The sequence below is a fragment of the Dermacentor silvarum genome, chromosome 7, assembly GCF_013339745.2.
Source record: "Dermacentor silvarum isolate Dsil-2018 chromosome 7, BIME_Dsil_1.4, whole genome shotgun sequence".
Taxonomy (NCBI): Eukaryota; Metazoa; Arthropoda; class Arachnida; order Ixodida; family Ixodidae; genus Dermacentor; species Dermacentor silvarum.
In genome coordinates, this window is record NC_051160.1 from 29157725 (window position 1) to 29180744 (window position 23020).

The following is a 23020-nucleotide window of genomic DNA, read 5'->3' on the forward strand; positions in this document are numbered from 1 at the left end:
GTTGAAACAGGTGATTGAGCGACCCACCACTGATCGATGGCCTCGCGTGTCGATAAAAAAAACGATTGACGAGAATGCATGAATGCATCGGCAACGCGTTGGGTTGAAAACTGACAGTGAGCCCCGCGGGGTTATACGGGCAAAACTGCTGTTATAAAATCACCTCCTAGAAGACGCTAAGCACTGAAGTGTTACTCTGGCGAAAAAGCGCCGTCGTACGCGTTGCGAATTCTCGGGCATATGATTTCAATCGAACGGATATGAAACTGCGCTGTCGGGGTCCTGATAGGTAGACACATATTTAGAACCCGCCATTTCATGCCGTGTTGGTGAGGAGCGTAAGCATGCCATAAAGCTTTTCTTTTTCTGCGCCTTCGCGTATTCGTCGGTGCTGCTTCTTCGGGGAGTTGGAATTGCGTACAGCGGTGGGGTGCGCTTTTAAAACAAGGACAGTGTGGGGCCAACCAATAATCTGTGCGATAATCTTTAATCCGTGTGCCTTATACCTGTGTTCACACCGGCACATTTGGAAGGCCTTCCAGTCGACGGCCTTCGAAATGCCACAACTCTATCGACTCAAAGGAGTTATCGCGCTGCTACACGGCACTTTGAAAGGCCGTTGAGTGGTTCAGGCGTTTCTCGCAAAATTGTGTGGCGCTGCGGATCTTTGTTTTCGTTTTCGTGTCACCAAAAGTTAAACAACATTAAAACCACTTAAAAGCACTATGGCGGCGATATGACGGCAGCCGGCAGCACATGGAGTAGAGGGAGAGCACGTCGCTGTTGTCGAGAGTATGTGCAGTTCGCACATATCAAGTGGCAAAAATATTTTATTGAATAATTAATAACACTCATATATAGTATTTTTAGAGCATTTTGGTTTAATTGGTTTTTTTCTAACCGTGAGTACGAGAACAAGTGAACGAGAGGGCATGTTCACGCTGTTTCCGCTTCCGTTGCTCAACGGCCATCGAGATTTCGATAGAGTTGTAGGGTGCTCCGTTGACTCGATGGACTATTGACTCGGCGGCCTTCGAAATCGCCCGTGCAGCAGCTCTAACTTGACCTTTCAGTCAACTGACTATCGGTTGGAAGGCCTTCCAAACGCCCGTGTGACACGGGTATTACTCTGTCTCTGTCTTAAAAGCACACCCTGCCACCGATTTCTCGGCTCAGTCACCAGTGTGTTACCGTGTCACAAAGGGACATTTATGCGGCCTAAATTTATTTCACGTTCTGAAACTATCGAGTAGGTGAGAGATTTGCCTTGCCGCAAGGAGAAATTTATTTGGCCGAAATTTCTCTCATGCCCTGACAGATAAATTGGTTTGGTGAAAATGTAACACTGCTATAAAGACAGATTTATGTGGCCCAAGTTTCTTTCATGCCGTGTCGGGTCTATCAGGTTAGTGAGAGGCGTCGCAGTGCCGTAAAATGAAATTTGTGCTGCCCAAATTTATTTCACGCACTGTCAGATATATCAAGATAGTAAGGGGTGTTATCTTGCCGTAAAGCGGAATTTATGTGGACCAAATTTATTTCATGGCCTGACAGATCTATCGGGTTAGTGACAGCGTGTGACTGTGTCATACAGGAAAACTATAAAAGTTATATTCTGGGCTTTCACATGCCAAAACCGAGATCTCATTATCGAGCACGCCATAGTGGGAGATTTCGGATTAATTTTTCCGGCCTGGGGTTCTTTACTGTGCGTCTGTTTCTAAATGGACGAGCGCTTTTGAATATCTCCCGCATTGAAATGCTACCACCGCGGCTTGAATCGAACCCTCCACCACGAGCTCAGCAGGGAAATGTCATAGCCAATGAGCTACCGCAGCGTGTTGCATATATATCCCACCTTCCGCATATTACCGTCTCCGAGGAGGCTTTCAAATCTAAGATGCTCCTTTGATATGCGTGCATGTCTCGAACACTTCAGAATTCACTGCGAGTGGCTTCAATGATAGACCACTGTCGTACAGTGAACAGCCAATCACGGCCAACATTACTGGGTCTATGCAATTACCCTGTTTAGCGTACATCTAGGGTTGAGCGTAAACGGAATCACGCGTCACTAAAACACGCTGATTCGTTTCTCTGGCTTGTGCACCGCAGTGACAAATAAAGGCTAGATTGTGACGCTTTTGCCTGTTTTACTACGGTGTACATCGTAAAATATTTTACACCCTTAAAAGCGAATAAAGGTGCAATGGTGTGTATGAATCGCACACTACACCCTTTTTGGGTGCGAGGGAGTGAGTCAGAGACCAAATTACGCCCTTATTTAGTACCTAAGGTTGTAAATTATTTTACAGTGTATATTACAACCGGAGAGAGTCATGCGGTGCGGGCAGTAGTCGACGGTAGATTACGACGCGTGCACGGAGGAAAAACTAGACAGAATGAGCCCCAATACCGAGCAACGTATGAAGCCTAAGGGCGTAAAAAACTGGCAGAAAAGTCCAAAAGCGCTAAGTCAGCGCCGCACCAGCACCTGCTGTCTGGGGCAACAGCAAAACGCCCTCTACAAAAAAAAAAAAAAAAAAAAAAAACAGCCCCAGCGGATACATAGCTTATACCTATCCAACGCACGCACGCAAGCACACATGGACTAACGGACAAACTCCCTCCCTCGCTCACACACACACACGCTACCTCGTAGAGAACTCCATCCCCGTTGCACAAGCAACGGGGCCACACCGGCTGCTGGTGTGACGAGCACGCGTCGAGCGCAGCTGTTGCCCCCCTCGATGCCTCGTCAGGCAGCAGAGGCTTCGTACAAGCACGGGGGGCAGCGTCCGTATAGTAGTAGGTGTATATATACTTACATAGAGGGCGGCCGGGAGGCACGGTAACGTATATGTCGCGAGGCAGGAGGCGAGACTGCATTGGTCTCCTATATCGCCAGTGTGGCCCCGTTGGAAGTGAAGCAGAAAGGTGAGCGGGGAGAGGGAGAATCTAGAACCAAAGAAGACCAAACTATAGAGACACGGAGGAGGGGGTGAACCGCTGTGGCCCTCCTGCAGTTTGTGTATGCCTGCTGGAGGACAGGCTGCAGGGAATTCTCGCATCCCATCCGGGTGTGCCACGAAGGTACGTGGAATTCGCACCGGCGAGTCGCGGAAGTCGTGCGACCGACTTGGTCTACATGGTAAAATAATTTACACCCTTAAAAGTGTATAAGGGTGTAATTGTGTCTATGACTCACACCCTACACCCTTTTTGGGTGCAAGGGATCCGCTAGGTGGCGCGCGTGTGTGTGCGAGTGAGCTCGTGCAAGAGAAAATTAAATGCGCAAGTGAACGTTGGGTGCATAACATTCACAAAAGAGACAAAGGCGCCCCAAAAAGATTCTGGAACCATATAAAAGCACTCGGAGCTCCAACTAGAAACTCGCAAACGGCTATAAGGGATGAAGACGGTAACATCTATGAAGGCGATGATGCGCTGCGGTACATCACAGACGTTATCAGGCATAACTTCGGTACGAGAAAAAGTGTAGTTCAGACAACAGATCCAGCAACAACAGAGAGGCTTGAGAGATCAAAATTCAGCATAGAAAGCTTCTATTGGAAAAAGGCAGCAGAAAATGTCCCTAACAACACGGCAGCAGGACCCGATGAAATCCCAATACAGCTAATCAAAAACCTCGGTCCAAAAAGCAAGGCACTGCTGACTAATGCCATAGAGCAAGTGATTAGAACAAAGAATATTCCCGTTGGATGGCGTGAAAGCAAGATGAATCTCATCTACAAAGGCAAAGGAGATAAGGATAAGACGAGCTCGTACAGGCCAGTTACAGTAACGTCGGTGATATATAGAATGGCAATGCAAGCCATAAAATTAGAACTGTCGAAGTGGGTGGAGGAAAACGGTGTATTGGGGGAACTACAGAATGGGTTCAGGCCAGGCAGACGCTTAGAAGACAATATGTTTGTACTAACTCAGTGCATAGAGATTTCAGTAGCTCAGAAAAGACCTTTATGGGTAGCATTTCTAGATATTAAAGGAGCTTATGACAACGTAGACAGGGAATTGTTGTGGGATATTCTTCAATACGAAGGCATAGATGACGATTTCGTGGAGCTGCTGAGGGAGATATATCGAGACAACCAAGTACAAGTGGCACGGGAAGGTCGAAAAGGAAATGAAATGGTGAGAATTAACCAAGGATTGAAGCAAGGATGCCCTCTGTCACCATTGTTGTTCACGCTTTACGTCAAGGGCATAGAAAGACGACTGGAAAACAGCGAATTAGGTTTTGATTTATCCTACATGCGTAATGGACAAATGGTGCAACAAAAGGTCCCTGGATTGATGTACGCAGACGACATTGTGTGTATCAGTGAAGGAGGGAGTTAGTCTGTTAGTGTACGTGGGCTTGCGTGTCAATTCAATTCAATTATGGGGTTTTACGTGCCAAAACCACGATCTGATTATGAGGCACGCCATATAGTGGGGGACTCCGGAAATGTGGACCACCTGAGGTTCTTTAACGTGCACCTAAATATAAGTACACGGCTGTTTTCGCCTTTCGCCCCCATCGAAATGCGGCCGCGCCTGTGCGTTGGTAGGTATAAGCTACGTATCCGCTGGGGCTGACATTTTTTTTTTTTTGTGAAGGGCATTTCGCTGTTGCCCCAGACAACAGGTGCTGGTGAGGCGCAGACTTTGCGCTTTTGGACTTTTCTGCCTTTTTTACGCCCTTAGGTCACGTACACTGCACAGTACGGTCACGTGTGCGAATGTGTGTGCACATGCACGAGTGCGTGCGAGTGTGCGTATGTATGTACGTATGTATGTATGTATGTATGTATGCATGTATGTATGTATGTCTGTATGTATGTATGCTATGTATGTATGTATGCTGTATGCATGTATGTATGTATGTATGTATGTATGTATGTATGTATGTGTGTGTATGTGTGTGTGTGTGTGTATGTATGTATGTATGTATGTATGTATGTATGTATGTATGTATGTTATGTAGTATGTACATGAGGTAGGTGTGCGAGTATGTGCGTGCGTATGTTGTGTGTGCGTGCTTGTGTACATGTGCAGTTGTGCGTCTGTGTTCGTGAGTGCGTGCATATGTATTTATGCCGGTATATAGTATACTGTATATGCGTGTATATGATGTGTACTGGGTACGTTTGTATGCGTTTGCGCGTGTATTTTCGCGTGAATGTTCGCGTGAACGTTCGAAGGTGCGTGTGTGTTAGCGCATCTGTATACACGTTGAAGTTGCAGGCATGTGCGTATGTAAGTTGTGTAGCTGAGAGAGAGAGAGAGAGAGGGAGAGTTAGCAACATGTTCGTGCGTGTCCGCAGGCACCAATAACGTGCCACCAGAAAAAAAGACAACCTCTTTACATCCGAAACCATCCTGCGAAACACCTTGTCGACTCTTGGAGCCGAGAAACCCGCACCCACAAACACGGCTTCCAGCAACGGTAACAGCGAACCAAATAAAAGAGACTACGAACACCACCGCAGCGAGGCATCCCTAGAGGTATCTGGGAATGAAAGAAACACGTAAACAAGCAGCAAACTGACACGTAAACAGCGGGCAGCGCAAAACAGAACAGTACAAGCGAATATAACAGGCTGCAGCGACACGAGAAAGGCATTCAAGACGACATTGCGTCGCGGTATATAGCGACGTAAATAGCGGCCGTCGCGTGCCTCTGAAAGGAAGAGCGCTGTTCGAGCGTGCGCTCTCAAAGGACGGAACAGGTCGCGGCAATTAAATGCAGAACGGTGCGGCGGCGTGGGATCCCAGCATCAATTGCAGGTGCCTCCTTCCTGAGACCCGAAAGGGAGTCTGGGATCGATGAAGACGCCGACTCTGATTCCCCGGTCTGCCACGGCACGCCAGCGACCGTCCTCGACTCAAAGCCGCGTCTCGAGTACGTGAAAAGAGGGGAGAGAGAGAAAGCTAAGTTTAGCGATGACTGCAAGGGACGTTATAGCCTATAGCGACAAGTTTTTGAATCGCCTTATCTGAACGATGTTTGTCTATATACGTGATTAACAAATGCATGCGGATTGTAGTCAAGGGTTCGACGAAAATTCGTCTGGTCAGGTAACAAACATGATGAAGAAGTTGTGGTCGCTGGTTAAGTCACGGTGAAAGAAAATCGAGTCGTTTCGGAGCCTGTACGCGCTCCGAAACAACCCAGTTCTTTTTTTTTTTCATTTTTACCTTGACTTGGTGTGTGATAGCTGCTACTACTCCGTGTATGTGGTTTCTCTGTATGCGGTTGGCGCGCGTTGTCAAGTACGCTAAACGAGCGTTCATGCTTTGCAGCGTAAGAAACGGTCAGGTAAGAGCTCAAGTAAGAGAAGCACGAGAATAATCGTGTTGTTCCAAATTTTTTTTTACAGCGAAGCTGTTAAGGGCTAGTTACACCAAGATCGTGTCCGCGTGTAGAAAAAAACTATCATCATCATAATTTCAGCTCCATGTGCGTGGGAGTTTGGCTCCATGTGCGTGGCGGTTTCCCGACAGTTGTGCCTTAGCACTGGTGTCAAAACGAATGACTAACGTGACTGATAGGTCATGACATCAATAAAATCACATGCTCGTCCGTTACGTCACTATTATCGCTAATAAATACCCGCATTGGATAGGCGGGTATGAGCCATGGACAAGAAAAAAAGAAAGGAAGGAAATAAAGAGAGGAAGAAAGAAGGTAAGAAAGAAATCACGTGTGTCTCATACCCACGTTGGATATGCGGGTATGAGCAGCCGAGAGCAGGAGCGGGAGAGATTTGACAGGATCCTGACGATACCGTGTAGTGTGCCGCTGCTGTGAACGCTGCTGTCTCATACCCTGGCCAATGACGATGGGGCGGACTTGGCGCAGCAAACGCACTACACTTGGCCATCGCGCGGGGGAAGACAAGGCGCCGGTGTCCTTGCTCCTTGACGAACATGCTGAATGACGCTCAATATATTAAATAATGATAATATATAAATTCCCTATAGCGATACTAACTACAGCAGACCACCATAGTCACAGCTGCGCTGGCTTCCATCTTCACAGTAGCTTCTGGAAGGGCTTTGGATTTTTTTTGTCCTAGTTTTTCTTGGGCTGTAAATCACGGGCGCGAAAGTAGCATTTCGGGAGTATTACAGCTCAATCGGGGGTCTCGGCAATAATTTATTACCAATATAAGCCAACCTAAGGTGTTTCATCAAGCATTTTCATCCTACGAAATTCCATGATAACTTCGAGTTATGTTAGTTTCAATACTGTGAGGTGTTGTTCCTTCTTTAGTAATCAGTCATACTCCTCAAGCTCGCTGTGCGAGTTTCTGTGCGTTTTGTGTTCTCTTTGTGCCAGTTGTTTCCAGCGCCAATACATTTATTAAAGGGACACTAAAGGCAAATACCAAGTCAAGCTAAAGTGATGGATTAGTGCTCGAGCATCTCTAAGGCGTCAATATTATCGGGAACAGAGCCATAGTAATCGAGAAATCGAGGTAAATGCAGGACACGATTAGAGACTCCCCCGGGACATTCAGGTACTTGGCCGATGACGAAGGCACTCCTCATTTAAATTCTGTCTCTAATACCCAACCACTCGTTATAAAAACATTTTTTATTCTAGTATAAGACGAAAGAAAATGCTACTTCACCAGTTCTATTTCTTCTTTCGAAAAAAGAACTCATTGACATTACACCGTTGACAACGACACGGGCAGTCGAAAGGTTTTCTTTTCTCTGACTCTACGCCGCCCGCGCCTTCGCGTTTCAGCTGTTCAGTGATCGCGTAGTGCTGCGCTGGTTTTGCTGGGTCGCGAAACTCGCACAAGCTGAAAGTAGCAGAGAATTCCACTTCCATGTGATCACAGAATAAAGAAGCGATGCCGCGGGGTCCCCGAACGGTCCAAGCCGCTTGACCAAAAGCAGCTGCAGCAACGCATCGGACCGCCGTCTGTCGGACGTCGGTTTACTCACCGACGGTATCAAGGGCGGTGATGGCGCATGCAGCGTCACCACTCCCTGGTTGGCGTGACGGGAGATTTGAATTGCCATTAAGGTATTCGTGCCCTTCAAATGTAATTTTCGCGTAAACTAAGTTTTTTCTTTGCACGAAACAAGCGTTACGAGGTTTCTGGAATGGTATTTAAACAGTCCGCGTCGACTTAGTGTTTGCCTTTAGTGTCCCTTTAAGGCCCCAGATGCGCAGACAACAGCGTGAATTTTCAACGAACGTTTCAACTGTGTGGTCCTACACTTCTCCCCCCAAACCCCTTCCCCAGCGGGCAGTTGCAGGCTGGAATCAAGTCACCCAGGTCGACTTTTCTATTATTAAGTTCCTGTCCCTTGATCCCACATTGGGCAACATTAGCCCAGTACCTATACAAATGGGAGGGAGCGATTTCGTCCTACAATGTGCAACAAGCACCACAACATTTAACGCACTGCGTTACTAAATTAGGCAATTCTGGCCCAATACAGGGCCAACATTGCAACATTCTGGCTGGCTCTATACATTGAGCGACCATGACCCTAGATTAGGCCTGCATTGGTGCAAAATACAATTTCTCCTTGGGGAAGTCTTACGAACTAGCCCAACGTGCAGATAGTCATGGTCTTACTCCTCGGAGTAGGTTTCCCCAAGCCGCACGATGCGAAATACAGACCCCTCTCCCCCCACCCCGAATTCGGGAAGCGAGAAGTGGGCACACACCGCAACCAGCGTTCGATTGGACTGCGACGCAATTTGCGGCACGCGCGCGAATGCAGGGCTCTTCTGGGTACAAGCGGAGTGCGTGGGCGCGCCAAGGGAAAGAGGGAGCGAACCGGACACAAAACGTTCCACACCGGAGGGGGAGGAGCGGGACGCGAGGGAAAAGAAGAGTCCGCCGGCGCCACAAAATGAGTCTCCCCACAGAAGGCTGCGCACGCGATCGACGCGGCTCTTTCACGGAGCCGCAGAAGCGCGACGAAGACGACCAGGCCGCAAACGGAACACGGCGTCGTTCGACCAAAACGCGGCGACGCGGAGGCAGTTGTGTGTACCGTGTACGGGACCCGCCAAACGTCAAGAGCAGGCGTCAACGGGTTGCGGTTTAACGCTCGCGGGGCTCGTACAATCTTTTCGAGGTGCGCGTTCTGCTCCTTTGGGAAAATGCTTTGCGTCCGTCTCTACGAAGCGAACGGGGCTGCAGCGGAATCACACACGCTTTGCCCAGTTGAAGTTTGCCTTCGCAGTTGAAGCGGAAGACTTGAAGCAGATCGATGCAAGGTATATGTAGCTTTATCTATAAAGATACAGCGTCTGCTGCACGCGAACCCCTAAACACCGGCAAGCCTTAGATAGATAGATAGATAGATAGATAGATAGATAGATAGATAGATAGATAGATAGATAGATAGATAGATAGATAGATAGATAGATAGATAGATAGATAGATAGATAGATACGCAATAAACTTAAGACTAGATTACGAGGATTTCGGTACGAATCCACACCTTAGCCCAGAGGGATGCCATAGCAAGAAAGGGAGTGGGAAGCTCCCATTCTTGATGGGGGGAGGGGCGTACTTGGATTAATTCCACCTTCCTGGAGTTCTTTACAAACGTGCGTGGCCAAGTTGTGGCTCCTATCTATCTATCTATCTATCTATCTATCTATCTATCTATCTATCTATCTATCTATCTATCTATCTATCTATCTATCTATCTATCTATCTATCTATCTATCTATCTATCTATCTATCTATCTATCTATCTATCTATCTATCTATCTATCTATCTATCTATCTATCTATCTATCTATCTATCTATCTATCTATCTATCTATCTATCTATCTATCTATCTATCTATCTATCTATCTATCTATCTATCTATCTATCTATCTATCTATAATGTGCGCCCGAAGCTGGGTGCGACGAGCGCGTCCTAGCATTCCAATCCAACAGACGAAATGTGTCGGCTGCAGCTTCACCATACATTTAAAACGCGTACCGCGTTTCCTCACAACACTAACGCCTGTCCCCGAATAGCGAAAGCCGAGTTATGTTGGCTAGAATAGCCGAGTTGCCAAGCAGAATGCGCACTCACGCTCGGGAGCTTGCACGACTTGTAGCTCACCGAATGACGTAACGGAGTCCGCTTTGACTGCCGCCACGACCCCTCCCCCTCTCCCCGTAAAGTAATATCTAAGGAGATAAGCAGCGGTGAATCACTCGCAGATTTCTTCCAAACAAGAAGGACACGAACGAAAGAACAAAGGAATGAAAGGAAGCAAGGAAAGAAGGAAGAGAGAAAAGGAAAGAAGCGAACCGACGAAGAAAGTAACGAAGGATCCAAGAAAAGGAGGAAATGAAGAAGTTAAAGAGAGTAAGGAAGCAAAGGAGGAATAGAGAAAAAGGAATAAACGATGAAAGAAGCAAGGAAGAAAGAAGGAAAAGAAAGAAGGTAGCAAGAAAAGAACGAAGAACAAACGCACGAAGAAACTAAGGAACGAAGGAGGAAATGAAGAAACAAAGAAGGAAGTAATCAAAGCAAGAAGGCAGCAAGAAAGTCAAGGGAAAAGAAGAAGCAAACACAAAAAGGAACAAGTAAACGATAAGCTTCTCATCAAATGGACAAAGGGCAGACAGCACCTGAGCTTTTCTTCTGTCTTTTTTTTTTTTTCTTTTTGCTGTTAACTCGGCGCACCCAAGGGACTAACAAAGGTGCGAAGTTACCCAGGACATCGCGCATCGGGAAACAAAAGGGGAAAAACAACGCGACACAAGCGGGTGAGTCTAAGACGACGCTCATTTTTACAGGGCCTCGGGGAGTCCTCCTGCGGGGGGTCACCTTCCCGTGAGATAAGGACGTCCGTTGGGAAGGGCGCGCCGAGGACTCGAGCTCACTCAGCCGCGGCCGCGGGGCTGCAGTGCTGCGTGGCGTCGCGTCACGTCGTCTCGAGTTTCAGACCGCTTCGCAGAAGAGACGTCGCTAATGAGGAAAGACCATCAAGCACCGCGCGGGAGGCGGCATTTTCTCGGTGAAGAAGCGCGACGAAGTAAAAGAACCAAGGAGGTGTGTGGAAGTTGAGGCGCGAGCGAGACCCGTCTCGCTGTGAAGCAAAAGCCAGCGGCGCATTTCGTGGCGGGGAAAAGATTGATTCCCGAAAGTAACGAGATAGGCCCGAGTGAGTGGAGGCCGATGTTCCGAAAGCGCGAAGCAAACTTTGTTATGTGCAAGCCAAGCACAAGTTATGGTACTTGAACGCACCTCACGGCGAACGTGTAGAACACACACACACACACACACACACACACACACACACACACACACACACACACACACACACACACACACACACACACATATATATATATATATATATATATATATATATATTATAGGGGAGAAGGGGAGGTTAGGGGGCGGGGTTAACGAATGTGATTCTAGCCTGAGACCGATACCACTCGCGTAGCTGGTTGCATCCGATATGTGGTCTTCGTTTAATTTTTAACCCTTTCCATTCCACTTTTTCAATTTTTTCAGGTACCATCCAAAATTTCCCAATTTCTTTTTTTATGGCTCATCCATCGTGAACAACTTTCAAAATTGTGATATCAGCAGTTCATTTATTCCCTGTTGTCTTTCAGTTGTCAATTATATGTTTTTCGTGTTTTTTTAGTTGTACATGGGCGAGGCCACAGGAGCAATCTATATGAAGCGCGACATTTCTTGCAACAGAGGTCAAGAGTTCTTTCGTTATCTTCCATGCGAAGCGTTAGTGCTGAGACGGTAAAGAAATCGCCAGAGGCGCGGGGGAAAAAGCGTTTTTCTAGTGCTGCCTCCACGCGAGAGAGGTCGCCAGAGACTCCAAAATATTCCTCGCAATCGTTTGTAATAAGACGAAGCTCCGAGCACGACTCGCTGTGAGCCTTTCCAAGTCTCATTGCTGACTTGAGGTGAAGGAACGTGCCTTCCTGTTCCTGTCTGTGTCTTGCGTCACAATCTTTTTCTTGTTATCGTTTCCGTTTGCTGGCATACTCTTACCAAGTAAGCTAACTTCGTGTCAGTATACAGTTGAGTACGATGACGTTGCCCAGAAAAAAGAAAAGAAAACCAAAAACTCAGTGCCTTTTCACTTTGCGAAGAAGGACCAGCGAAGCTGTTATGTGTTCTTCTAAAATGGCGTAATTATATGTGTGACTATACATATGCAATTAAAGCATCTAGACAAAGACACCATAATCCACCTTAATCCTCCAGTATCTACCCTAATCGACCTTAACCAACCCTAGTCCACCTTAACCATACTTAATCCACCCCAATCCACCTTAATCCTCCTTCATCCACCTTAATTCGTGGATTGGTGAGTAGACAACCTCCGCCACGGGTCGGCCCGGTATTGCAATATCTTCGGGATCGGTCCGGTGTTTTCTCTGTCGACGCCACTTTTTTCTACACGCCCTGTCGAAAGCACGCACTTTTGGTCAGAACCTAGCCATATACATACAGCTTGACTAAACATCAGCAGGTCCCCCGCATACATGGGAATCGGTTACAAGCGAAGCTTTCAATCTTGATATACTGAGATGAGGGCCCTGACCTCACTCGAGCTCAAAATAAAAGAAAAAGGGGCTAATAAGGATCATGAAAAAGGAAACGTATCGACCGGAGGTAAAAGCAGGCCGAGAACTTAGGCTTGAAAACTATGTACAATGAGCAGAAGCTCCAGAAGGCTGACGGAATGTAAGGTGCAAAAAAAAGAAAAAAAAGTGCGGTGGATACGTACACACAAAACTAAGGACTCCTGAGAAAAAGAGGGCGTCACGGGTTGTCCATTAGTAAGGGGCTTTATCGATAAGTAGAGTCCGTAGCAAAGTAAATGAGGATTTAATTACCCTGCCCGAAGCACTGAGCTTTGGCGGAAACAGAGAATGAATCTGAGCTGGATACAGAGCGTTAGACGGATACATTATTGGTGAAGTAAGGATAGAGTGAGCTCAGAATGAAAGGAAGATCCCGTCTTTGAAGAGTATTGAAAATACTTCGTTATGAGATTGATTGTACTGACATTCACGGATAGCAAGAGTAGATAAATGACATAATGAACTACTGTCTTTTGCGTTAAACGAAGGTTTAAACTTATTAAACCCTAGAAAAAAATATTGTCAAGCGTCAGAGCACCCTAAATAACTCATACAATTGTTCCTACGTGAACAAGTTTCCTTTCTGGTACCCTAGAGGTGGATGTACCACACGTCATGATCCATTGAATGGCTCCGTTCCCGCCAACTGTGGGGATGACCCACACCGAAACGCAGCTAAAACACACGCACACACGGCCCTCTTGCTTACTCTTTTTCTGATAAACGACAAGATACTTAGACTTAGTGCTAAACGTCATCAGCGAATTTGCCGTGTCAGGACGTCACGGTGACGTCGGTGACAGCAGGACCGGCTTTTGGAGACCATGCCATTTTAGTACCAAATCAAAACATGTTTCTCAACCACCGTAGTAACGAAGCGTGTGATTTCCTATTAGTTTAAAATTATGTGTAAGTATGCTCCCTTTAAAGGAACCGACAACCAATTTTTGTGGTACCCATTTTTTTAAGCGTAATGGTAAGTTTACCAGTGAAGTATTCATTCCTGCCGTGCTAACGCGGCAAATTAACACCATGGAACGTTTTTTTTTTATCAGAAATTTTCGATCTGCAGACGCGATTGTGATCATGAAAGCGTACGCTGGAAACATGCTCTAAACGGCGATGCGGAGCGCGACAGCGAGTGGGCGCCGACATTGGTAGGAAGCGGTAAGGTAGGCCAGCAGTGCTATTCACGTAGTGCTGGCGCCCAATTACGGCACAATTTAGCCGACGGCATTTTGTGTCTCGCAGGAAGACTACAAAGCTCAGGACACTCGCTCGCCAACTCACCTCAAGGGTAGACAGAGATAACAAAAGAAGTAAAGGGCTGACGCGCTTCGCACGGCAGGGAGACCACGAAAATTAATGCGTCCGCACGAAATAAAAAAATCAAGGCCACTTTCTTAAAGGAAGGTGGTTGAACGCGAAGCTTTGCCCCATGTAAACTGAATCAAAGTCAAACTCCAAAGCCAACGACCACGCAACGAACCCATGAAATGCTGGGCGACCCGATGCGATACATATGTGATCTGGTTGCTTGTTTAGGATTGTATTTTTTGAACACTGAACTTGAATAAAGACACATTTCGTTAAGTTGAATAGCCTTTATTTTAGATCATGTAGCCGTTGATCACACGCACACACTCACACTTTCACGGACGACTCTACACTTGCACGGCATTGCCTTTTGATCGCTGGGGGGTAGACGGTCAGAGGCTCTGCCTATGCCGATACACGGGATCGGCCTCACCACGGGCACGATCGCCCTCGCGCTTACGTTCGCGTACGGCAGCCTCTTTTGATACGCGCTGCACCCACGACCTACCCATGGTGACGGCCGAGAATGCATTGCGTGACGCGCGTAATGCAATGCAGATATATACAGTTCGTCTGGGTAGCGTGGCGTTGCAGTTCCCATTGTTCTTATCGGTACAACTGCGAATGTAAACTGCAGTGTTCTACGATACGTATGTCGTGTGCCGCTGTTCTACTGTGTGCGCAGATGCGCAGATAGTTTCACTGTGCAAGTTGGCTTTCCTGCGGTGCGTTTTCGGCGCTCACGGACGAATCAGAGAGACATAGAAAGCTTCGCTTTAAAAATCGGGGAGAATCGAAGACGGATGGCGCTTCAGGCTTGCCGTAAGCCTTACGTCAATGCCCAGCGGATAAGCTGCAAAAAGGATGAGCGCTTGAAGTGCAGGACAATAGCACCGAGGGGGCGGAACGCAGGCCGAGGCGGCAGAGAGACAAGCAGTGAGAAAAGGGTGCCGAAGAAAGTAAGAAAGAAAGAAGGAGGAAAGAAAGGGAGAGAAAGGGGGAGGAGCCGGAGTCGTTACGGCGAGGTCGTAATGACCGTGTTCAATCCAACTCGGAAACGGCCATCCGCGCAGGACGGCGAAGCTGTAGCGGGGAAGAAAAGCCGCATCAGAGAGAGAGAGAGAGAATCCTAAAGTAAAGGGAATCACACACACAGACGCAGACGCACGAAAATATACACATTCACAAACAAAAACACAAACAGAAATACGCACGCGCGCACACACATGCAGCACTGATACACGCAGACTCGGGAAAATACACGACCCCCCCCCCCCCCCCCCCAAACACACACACAATGATAAGCACACAGAGACGCAAACACAGACACAAACAAGCACGCATGCACGACACCAATACGCACAGCACAAAGATAGACGAACTAAAACAGACAGGCTGGTTCACGCGCAAAAGACACGGACTGGGGAAGGCGACAAAAACAGAAACTTGCGTGTGCCAACAGAACAACGCTTTCCTTGACCACACGATTAGGCGAAGGAAGTCTGACGACATTCAAGAGAGATATAAATGCGAACGCAGAACGCAAAAGAAGAAACATCCCAGCAAGCTCCAAATGACCATCGAATCGAGAGCGAAGCACAAAAATCGAGTAAGAGTGTGGAGCCATATGATAGGTATACAGCACACGTGTACGAACAGAGTGGCGAACATTAAAGAGAAAAGCCGGACATCGTTAAGAGCCCCATCGTGATCGGCAACGAGGTAGAGACGATGGCGGAGACAAAGGCGCAGGAGAGGCCGTGGGGCAAATGGCCGGTGAGTGATAACGACATAGACAAGGCGCGATAAAGTCTGAAAGAGAAGAGACGGTATTAAGTTGGGAGGAAGGCGAGCAGCGCGTCCACGTTCAGGAATCAAGAATCTGGGGCGATTCTCTATAGCGAACTTTGGAGTCGTAGACAAAATATTAGTAATAATATCGAAAAAGTTAGCAGAGGAAGGGGATGATCAGGCAAAAGGGCGAGGGCGGTAACAAAACGAAAGAACAACAAAAATAAAAGAAGAAAGGCGTTCTGGCTCAAGAACTGAGCCATTATACAGGGAGAAAATAACGTTCACAACTAAAGGTATAGGCTAGGTATAGATTTAGATGATAGGTATAAGATGAAGTACTGCCTGGCGATGGGGTGCAGAAATAAAGTAGAGAAAAAAAAAGAAAACGAACGAAAAAAAAAGCGGGGGGGGGGGGTAACCAAAGATACCTCAGGTCTTATCTTCTACATTATCGTGTCTGTGATATGTAGACATACCTGCACTTAAAAGTTATGGTTGATCCTTCTTTCATAGGAAAAGGGAGATCACCAAAGTACGACGTGTCTTCACAGCAGCTGTTGCATGTTTGCTTCGTGAACTCACGGTTCGCTGCAGCGAATTAAGGCGCACGATTTGTGGGCCGGCGACCATGTCGCAGATTTGCCACACTGCGTCCTGTTGGCGCCCAGCTGCCGAGTCGCTTCGGCGACGGTACGCGCATTTTGGACCGACTCCGTAGTGTCTTGGGCAGCCAGTTGAGTTGCTACGCGCTCAGCTTTAGCAATGCGAGTGGCAAATTTCGCAGCGTGCGCCGCAAACGCGCGAAGGCGTTCTGCTTCACGCTGGCGTGTCTATCGCTGGATCAAAGCGAAATTCGCTCGTGGACGCCGTTGCCTTTCTGCGCCGCGTAGCGCAGCAGTTTTCTTAGTTGTTGCCATCGCAAGCGAAACAGTAGGCGGCGTGCAAGCACTGCTGATGCATGTTGAAGCTGCGCTCCGTAGGCGACGAGGTGCCACAGGCTAATCCGACGCGAAAGACGAACGATGTGCGGAAAGTGGCAACACCAGGCTATACCGCGTTGGAGGCTCCGCTGCGCTGTGACTACCGTAACGGTCCCTGTCAGCGCTCGTTAAGTGTCACAATGCAGTACTTCGCTTCACCGCTCCTAGATGGGGGTGCCATCCCTGTTAACAAAAGTCCAAGGTGTCCTTAGCTATCGCCTACGACACCCGAAGGCGAAAGCCTTGTAAAGCCTACTGTAATTCACCTTAATCCTCCTTAATCCTTCTTAATCCGTCTTAATCCACCTCATCAACCTTAATCCACCTTAATCCTCATTGAACCACCTTAATCGACCTTAATCCATCACCCACTCTAATCTTCCTTAATACACCTTTTTCGACCTTAATCGACCCTAATCCAGCTTAATCCACCGTAATCCATCTTAATGCACCTAAATACACCCTACTCAACCTTAATGCACTCTAATCCACCCTAATCCTTCTTAATCCATCATATTCCAACCTAATTCACGTTATTCTACTCTAATCCACCCTAATCCCCCTTCATCCACTTTAATCAACCCTAATCCTGGTTAATACACCCTAATCCGCCTTAATCCACCTTAAATCACCCTAATTCACCTTAATCCACGCTGATACCTCAAATCCAATCACTAATCAATCATTAATTAACTTTGTCAACCGTCACGTGATATTTTCTGTACCTCACAACGTTACTTTGAAACAGAGATCTGCGCCTCAGAGGCTCTCGCCTTAAAACTTATTTTACTCGTTGGCGCCGAACGTCACATCCGTTACATCCTGTAAAGGAAGTTCATCTCCGATTCCGACATAAAAAACTTTCGTGTTAATAAACAAGAAAAAAGCCAGACAGAGAGTGTAGCGAATGAGAAATGAACCTAACGAAACGACTACGGCAAAGACAAAAGAGGGCGAGATAGAAATGACAGGAGAACCATAATTTACCGAGAATTCGCATATCGATCACGTTTAGCTACCAATTGCTTTGAGTCGAAATAAAGAAGGAAAAAAAGGAACTTCGGCAGCCGGCAAGGAATCACGCCATTACCAAAGTCCTATCTTTACATATCAAAGAAGGACGAGATGAGCGAAATACACGAAAGAAAAGGGTGCGAACTTGAGAAAGGGATAGAGGCAGAGGAGAAGCGAAGGCAATCCAGGAGCTTACGGTAGACCTAAAGTTACGATACGTGGTCAGAGGTCGGGCAGTGACCGGTGTGTCCGCATTCACGCGACTCGAACCGAAGCGGGTTGCTGCTACAGGAACGTTGCGACAGAATGTAGTACTTTCGTCGTACGAAAGAATTGTTCCGCTCGGTACATTCCCTTCCGACAACGACGTGGTGCTCTTTTGACTCGCTCATTACGAGCAACCCGGGAAAAAAAGGGGGAATCGGGGAAGTTCTCAAGGTTGGCCAGAGAGATAAAAACGAGAGAAAGGGTATTTGACCATGCCAAGAAAAGACAGAAAAGGGGGAGATCGAGCGAGGGAAAAGGCGAATGGGGGAAATAGGAGGGAGTGCATCGAGAAAAATGGCAGGCATCGCACCGGCGAGCAGAGGGCTGTAAGGATCAGGTGCAAAAAACTACGGTCTGCAAAGAGGGGTTAAAGGCAGGAAGGAGGGTTCGGGAAGGAAGGAATCGAGACGCTGAGTCGCCCTTTCTTCCCTAATCTCCAGGGGGAAAAAGTATAGTGGCTTTCATTGAGATTTCGCCAAGGGCAATCGGTGAGGATCTAGAAATACGAGAAAATATAAGGGGGAAAGAAAGTATTCCGCTCTACAGGGCAAGGACAGAACTCAGAATAATAAAGAAACTAAAAGCAAGGCGAGCGACAGGGAAAACAAGAAGCCAGGAGGAAAAAACAAGGAAAGAACGAAAGCAAGGTGAAGGAATTTATAGAAGACACGCGTATCTTAAAAAAAAAAAATAAGAGAAGGTCGTCTTTGCGCCCGTTGAAACGCAGAAAGGATAAAAAAAAAAACTTGCGTGAGGAATTATATACTTGAGAAGGGTCGGGCGAATCAATTCCGAAGACGCAGCAGAGGACTGAACAAAATCGACAGAAAAAAAAAAAGAAAGAAACGAGAAGAGAATGCAAGTGCCAATAGACCATGGTAGGACCTTCAAAACACGAGATATATGTGGTGACACGAGTTGCGCCTTTCACCATCCACTTTTCGGGCAGCGCTGGTTCCTACATATGAACGAAGGAAAGCGGTTTTGTGTCGTTAGGTGGCTTCTGTCTGCCTTTCTTGTTACTTTCGGTCTTCTATCCTGTCAAGTATTTTTGGAATCCGAGCATTACGCTGCGGCATCGGGGAGGTCAACGAACGGAAAACAAGCGTACCTTCAAGATAAAAGAAAAAGAACTTAAGCGGATACTGCAGTGAATCTCCCGCATCGGCGTTCCTTTGGCGACCGTCCTCTCGGCATTAAAAAAATATTTCCCTATTTCCCGAATCTGTTTGCGCACAGTGGGATCAAAAGCTCTCTTCTTTAGGTCATAACATGTGGGTGCTGCCCATCTCTATTCAGCAAACGCACACCTCGCCAAATAACTTTGCCTCCACACCAATGGTGTGAGTGTCCTTACGGCGCAAGGACACATGCTCCTTAGAGGACGAGCGTAGGATGAGGCCTAAAATGCCCTCTGGCTTCTCCCAAAGCCACCGTCGTTCCTTGTTTGTCACTGCTTCCACCGTCCCCCATGAACACAAAAACTCATAGAAAAGCGTCATACAAGGAAACGTAAAACACACACGACACGTGCTGGGGAACGAAGACCGATCTCCCACCACGGACACGAAGAAAAGAACGACTCCCGGGATGAGCGAAAAATGGGGAATCGAAAATAGGGACGGCGGTAGAGAGAAAAAAAAGGGAAGTATCCTCCGAGCCCGCTACTCCTACGGCCTCGGAGTCGAGAAGTGAAACGAGGTTCAGCACCACGCCGAGAACAGTCCGCATGGGGGAGGGGGACGGTGGGGGGGAAGCGAGAAAGAAAGAAGAGAATCGGTAGAGGTATGTATTGTAGGGACCATAGTAGAGGCCGGGAGAAGGCGAGGAGCGAAAAGATGTCTCAAGATGGCGCGCGACCAAAGCGGCGGCGGCGGCGCTGCCATCGCGCCATCGGACGAGCCGACGACGCAACGGCGGCGATGCTCCTCTGCTCTGTGTCGGGGCGCGCGCAGCTTCTCCCAATCCCTCCGCATCCCTTCCTTCCCAACTATAAGGGAAGCGCAATAAAAAACGCGGAGAGAACCCGCTCCCGCTAGAGAGCGCGGCGCAACGCTAGCTCCGTATCGGACGCCTCTACCCGTGCGGCGGGAATGGTTCCGTCCTGCGTCCCAGCCCTCTTCCTCTCCCGAGTGCGCCCTCCGGGCGTCTCCCTTCGAATCTTCCTTCCTCTCCGTCGTAGCCTCCATCGCACACCCCCTCCTCAACCCCCTTACGCGGCTCTCAGAAGGGATCCCTAGCACAGTATCCTGCCGCCTGTCCTCCCCCACGCCTCCCCCCATCCAGGGGAAGAAGGAAAGCAAGGAGCCGGGACCCGGGAAGGATGCGGCCAGACCGTTACGCCACCATCTCACCATTCCTCTCCCCTTTCTCCTTCCAAGCGTCCGGCCTTGCTCCCACTGAACGGGAAAGGAGAAACGGGAGAGTGTTACTGCTCGCAACGAGCCACCCCCTTCCCTCCACTCTCTCTCCATCTCTCTCTTTCCTCCCGCCACCACCGCGTTCATTCGGGGGTTCTCTGCAGCGGGCTCAGGCCCCTCACGTCGTACTAAAAAAAGAAAAAAAAAAGGAAGATAGAAGAAGATAAAAAGAGAGAGAGACAGGAGGCAACGCCGCCTCGTTGCCGCCGGGAGCGCACGCGCGCTCTAGCTGTGCCTGCGTCGTCGTAGTAGTGAGCGTGTGGCGCGGACGGTGCGATGTGTGCGCGCGTGTGATTCACGGTTCTCTCTCCTCCGTGTGGGACCCCGACGTCGAGAGGCCGGTCGGTCGGTCGCTCAAACGGCCGCCGGGTCGTAGTCGTCATCGTAACGCTGACTCGCGTTATACGCGCGAAGAAGACAGTGCGGGTGTGTCTTGCCGTTCCAACGTCGTGCACGCCGGGTTCAAGCCTGCGCTCGCCTCGCGAACTTCTCGGGCTTCTAACCGCGGGAGCGAAGAGACGACCAAGAAAAGGATACCGCTGCCTCCTTGATTCGCCGCTGCTGGATTCTGCATCGGCTCTCGGCGTATCGTTGTAGAAAAAGAAAGAAAGAAAAAAAAAAGAAACTGCGAAGCTCCGTGGTGAGGAGCTCGCAGAGCAGTGTCGGGAGGTCTTCTTCTTTCGGGGGGTCTCGCCCTTCTTTATTTTAAAGTGAGACGGACCAAGTGACGAGGCAAGCAGGAGCCAGTACGTGCCGGTTCACGTTTAGAAAGCCGAACACCGGGAGTTTGCGGAGAGTCGCGTTCTCTCGTCGGAAACGAGAAGCGGCGGGCCCAGTGAGGAACGTCATCATCGTCGTGTTGTTCTCGGATCTGGTGACGTGACGTGGGATTCGGGAGTGACATCGGGAGACGTTCGTACTCACCTTCAGGATGCTGGCGCCGCCGCTAAGGCCCAGAGACTCCCAGAACGACACCACCGCCTGACTCTCGGCGTATCTGCGCAAGTTTGGAAGAAGGAAATAGATAAGAAAACAGTCGGCACTGATTCTGTTTTACGTGTACCTTATTTTGTGTGCGTGTTTGTGTGGCTCTCGTTGACCTCCGAACCATCTCACGTAATGCTATATTTGTGCGGCAAATCTTAAGCGCCGTGTGTGTGTGTGTGTCTGTGGTGGACGACGTTGCTGTTCATCGTTGCAACGGAAGCCGACACGCAGCGAGTGGATCAGAACGCTCAACAGTGACTCGGCAAAGAGGGTCGTGCTGGACTTAACGTCATCCTCACCGCTTCGCCATCGGAGTGACCGAGTTCTGTATTTCTATTTGTTTATTCGCCATTGTTCGGTTGGCCGCTGTGCCATTGTTAGAGCTCGCACCAAGGATTATCGCGGAATCGGACGAGGACGGCTCAATAGGAACGGCACAACGCGGCTTCTCCGTCCAATCAGGGTGAACTCCTGCTTGGCGCCGGCGATATCAAAGAACGGTGAGTGGCCACCCTCACGTTTCGGTTGGGATTTCGTTCTTCTAACGAGAGCTTACTCGCGCTTAATGAGAGGGGCTCTGCGCACATTCGTTCTATACAAGTGAAAGATATATATATATATACGGTCGGGAAGAAAAGTTTCCGGTCAGATTTTGTAGCGATCCACATCGTGCCCCCCCCCCATTCATTTCGCTCATTGTCGTTGGCCATGGTGCGCCGTGGCTGCGTACTTATATCATCGGGATTGGCCGCTTTAGACAGGCGGTGATAACAGAGGAAGTAATTAAAACGTCGCGGCTCGTAACAAAATACAGCGCCCCTGAGGGATGCATTTCTGTGAGGATTTTCTTCCCTGATTCTATTCCGTTCTTGCCTATGACGACGGATAACCAAGAAATAAAAAGTATTGAAAACGTGTTATGAGTGATTACAAAAATACAGCTACTGGACAAAATACAGTCTCTGCAGCTGCATTTATAAAGGATTAAGGGCACGGAAAGGCAGCCTAAGGCTGCTCCATTTCCCATAACTTATTATCATCCGTTGTCCTGAATAAAAGAGGAAAACAACAAAAATTAAATATGTTATGGATCGTAACAATATACAGTCACATGGAGCTGGAGGCTACATCTTTTAATGGTTTCTTGGAATTCTATTTATTTCTTGTCACCATAGGCACCGAACGAGGCCGATGCCGGTGATGTAAGAGCGTGACGGCATATGATCTGTTCAGGAAAGGCAAAAAATGAAAAAAAAAAAAAAAAACAAAAACAAAATGCATCGTTACAAGTACAACGAAAAGGACGAAGCTGCGAATACAACGAATGAAATAATACAAATGCATTGAGCAAAATTTCATTCACAGCAGCGACAAGAAGGCGGATACCGAATGATGACCTACGTGCTTCAATACGTATACGGCAACAAATGCAGACGCACGCCGCGTTTACGGATTACGCGCCACCAGTACTGCGAATAAAATTAGTGGTATACCAATCTCTCGCGGTGTGCGAATTTCATCGCGCTATCTGCCGCAGGATCTACAAACGCGATGTGAGATGGGCTGCGCGCTGATTGTCAAGCTATCATCGTATTCTACGCATATTTATACCGGTTCCCGGGG

At 48.2% G+C, this 23020-nt stretch overlaps 1 protein-coding gene across 1 annotated transcript in view; it reads right to left on the reverse strand.

The window, feature by feature from the left end:
• Positions 1 to 23020, reverse strand: part of LOC119457836 (ninein-like protein) — a 486287-nt gene that overhangs the window by 78287 nt on the left and 384980 nt on the right. The window contains 1 exon segment of the mRNA XM_049671015.1: positions 21335 to 21407. Coding sequence (XP_049526972.1) covers positions 21335 to 21407 — 73 coding nt within the window.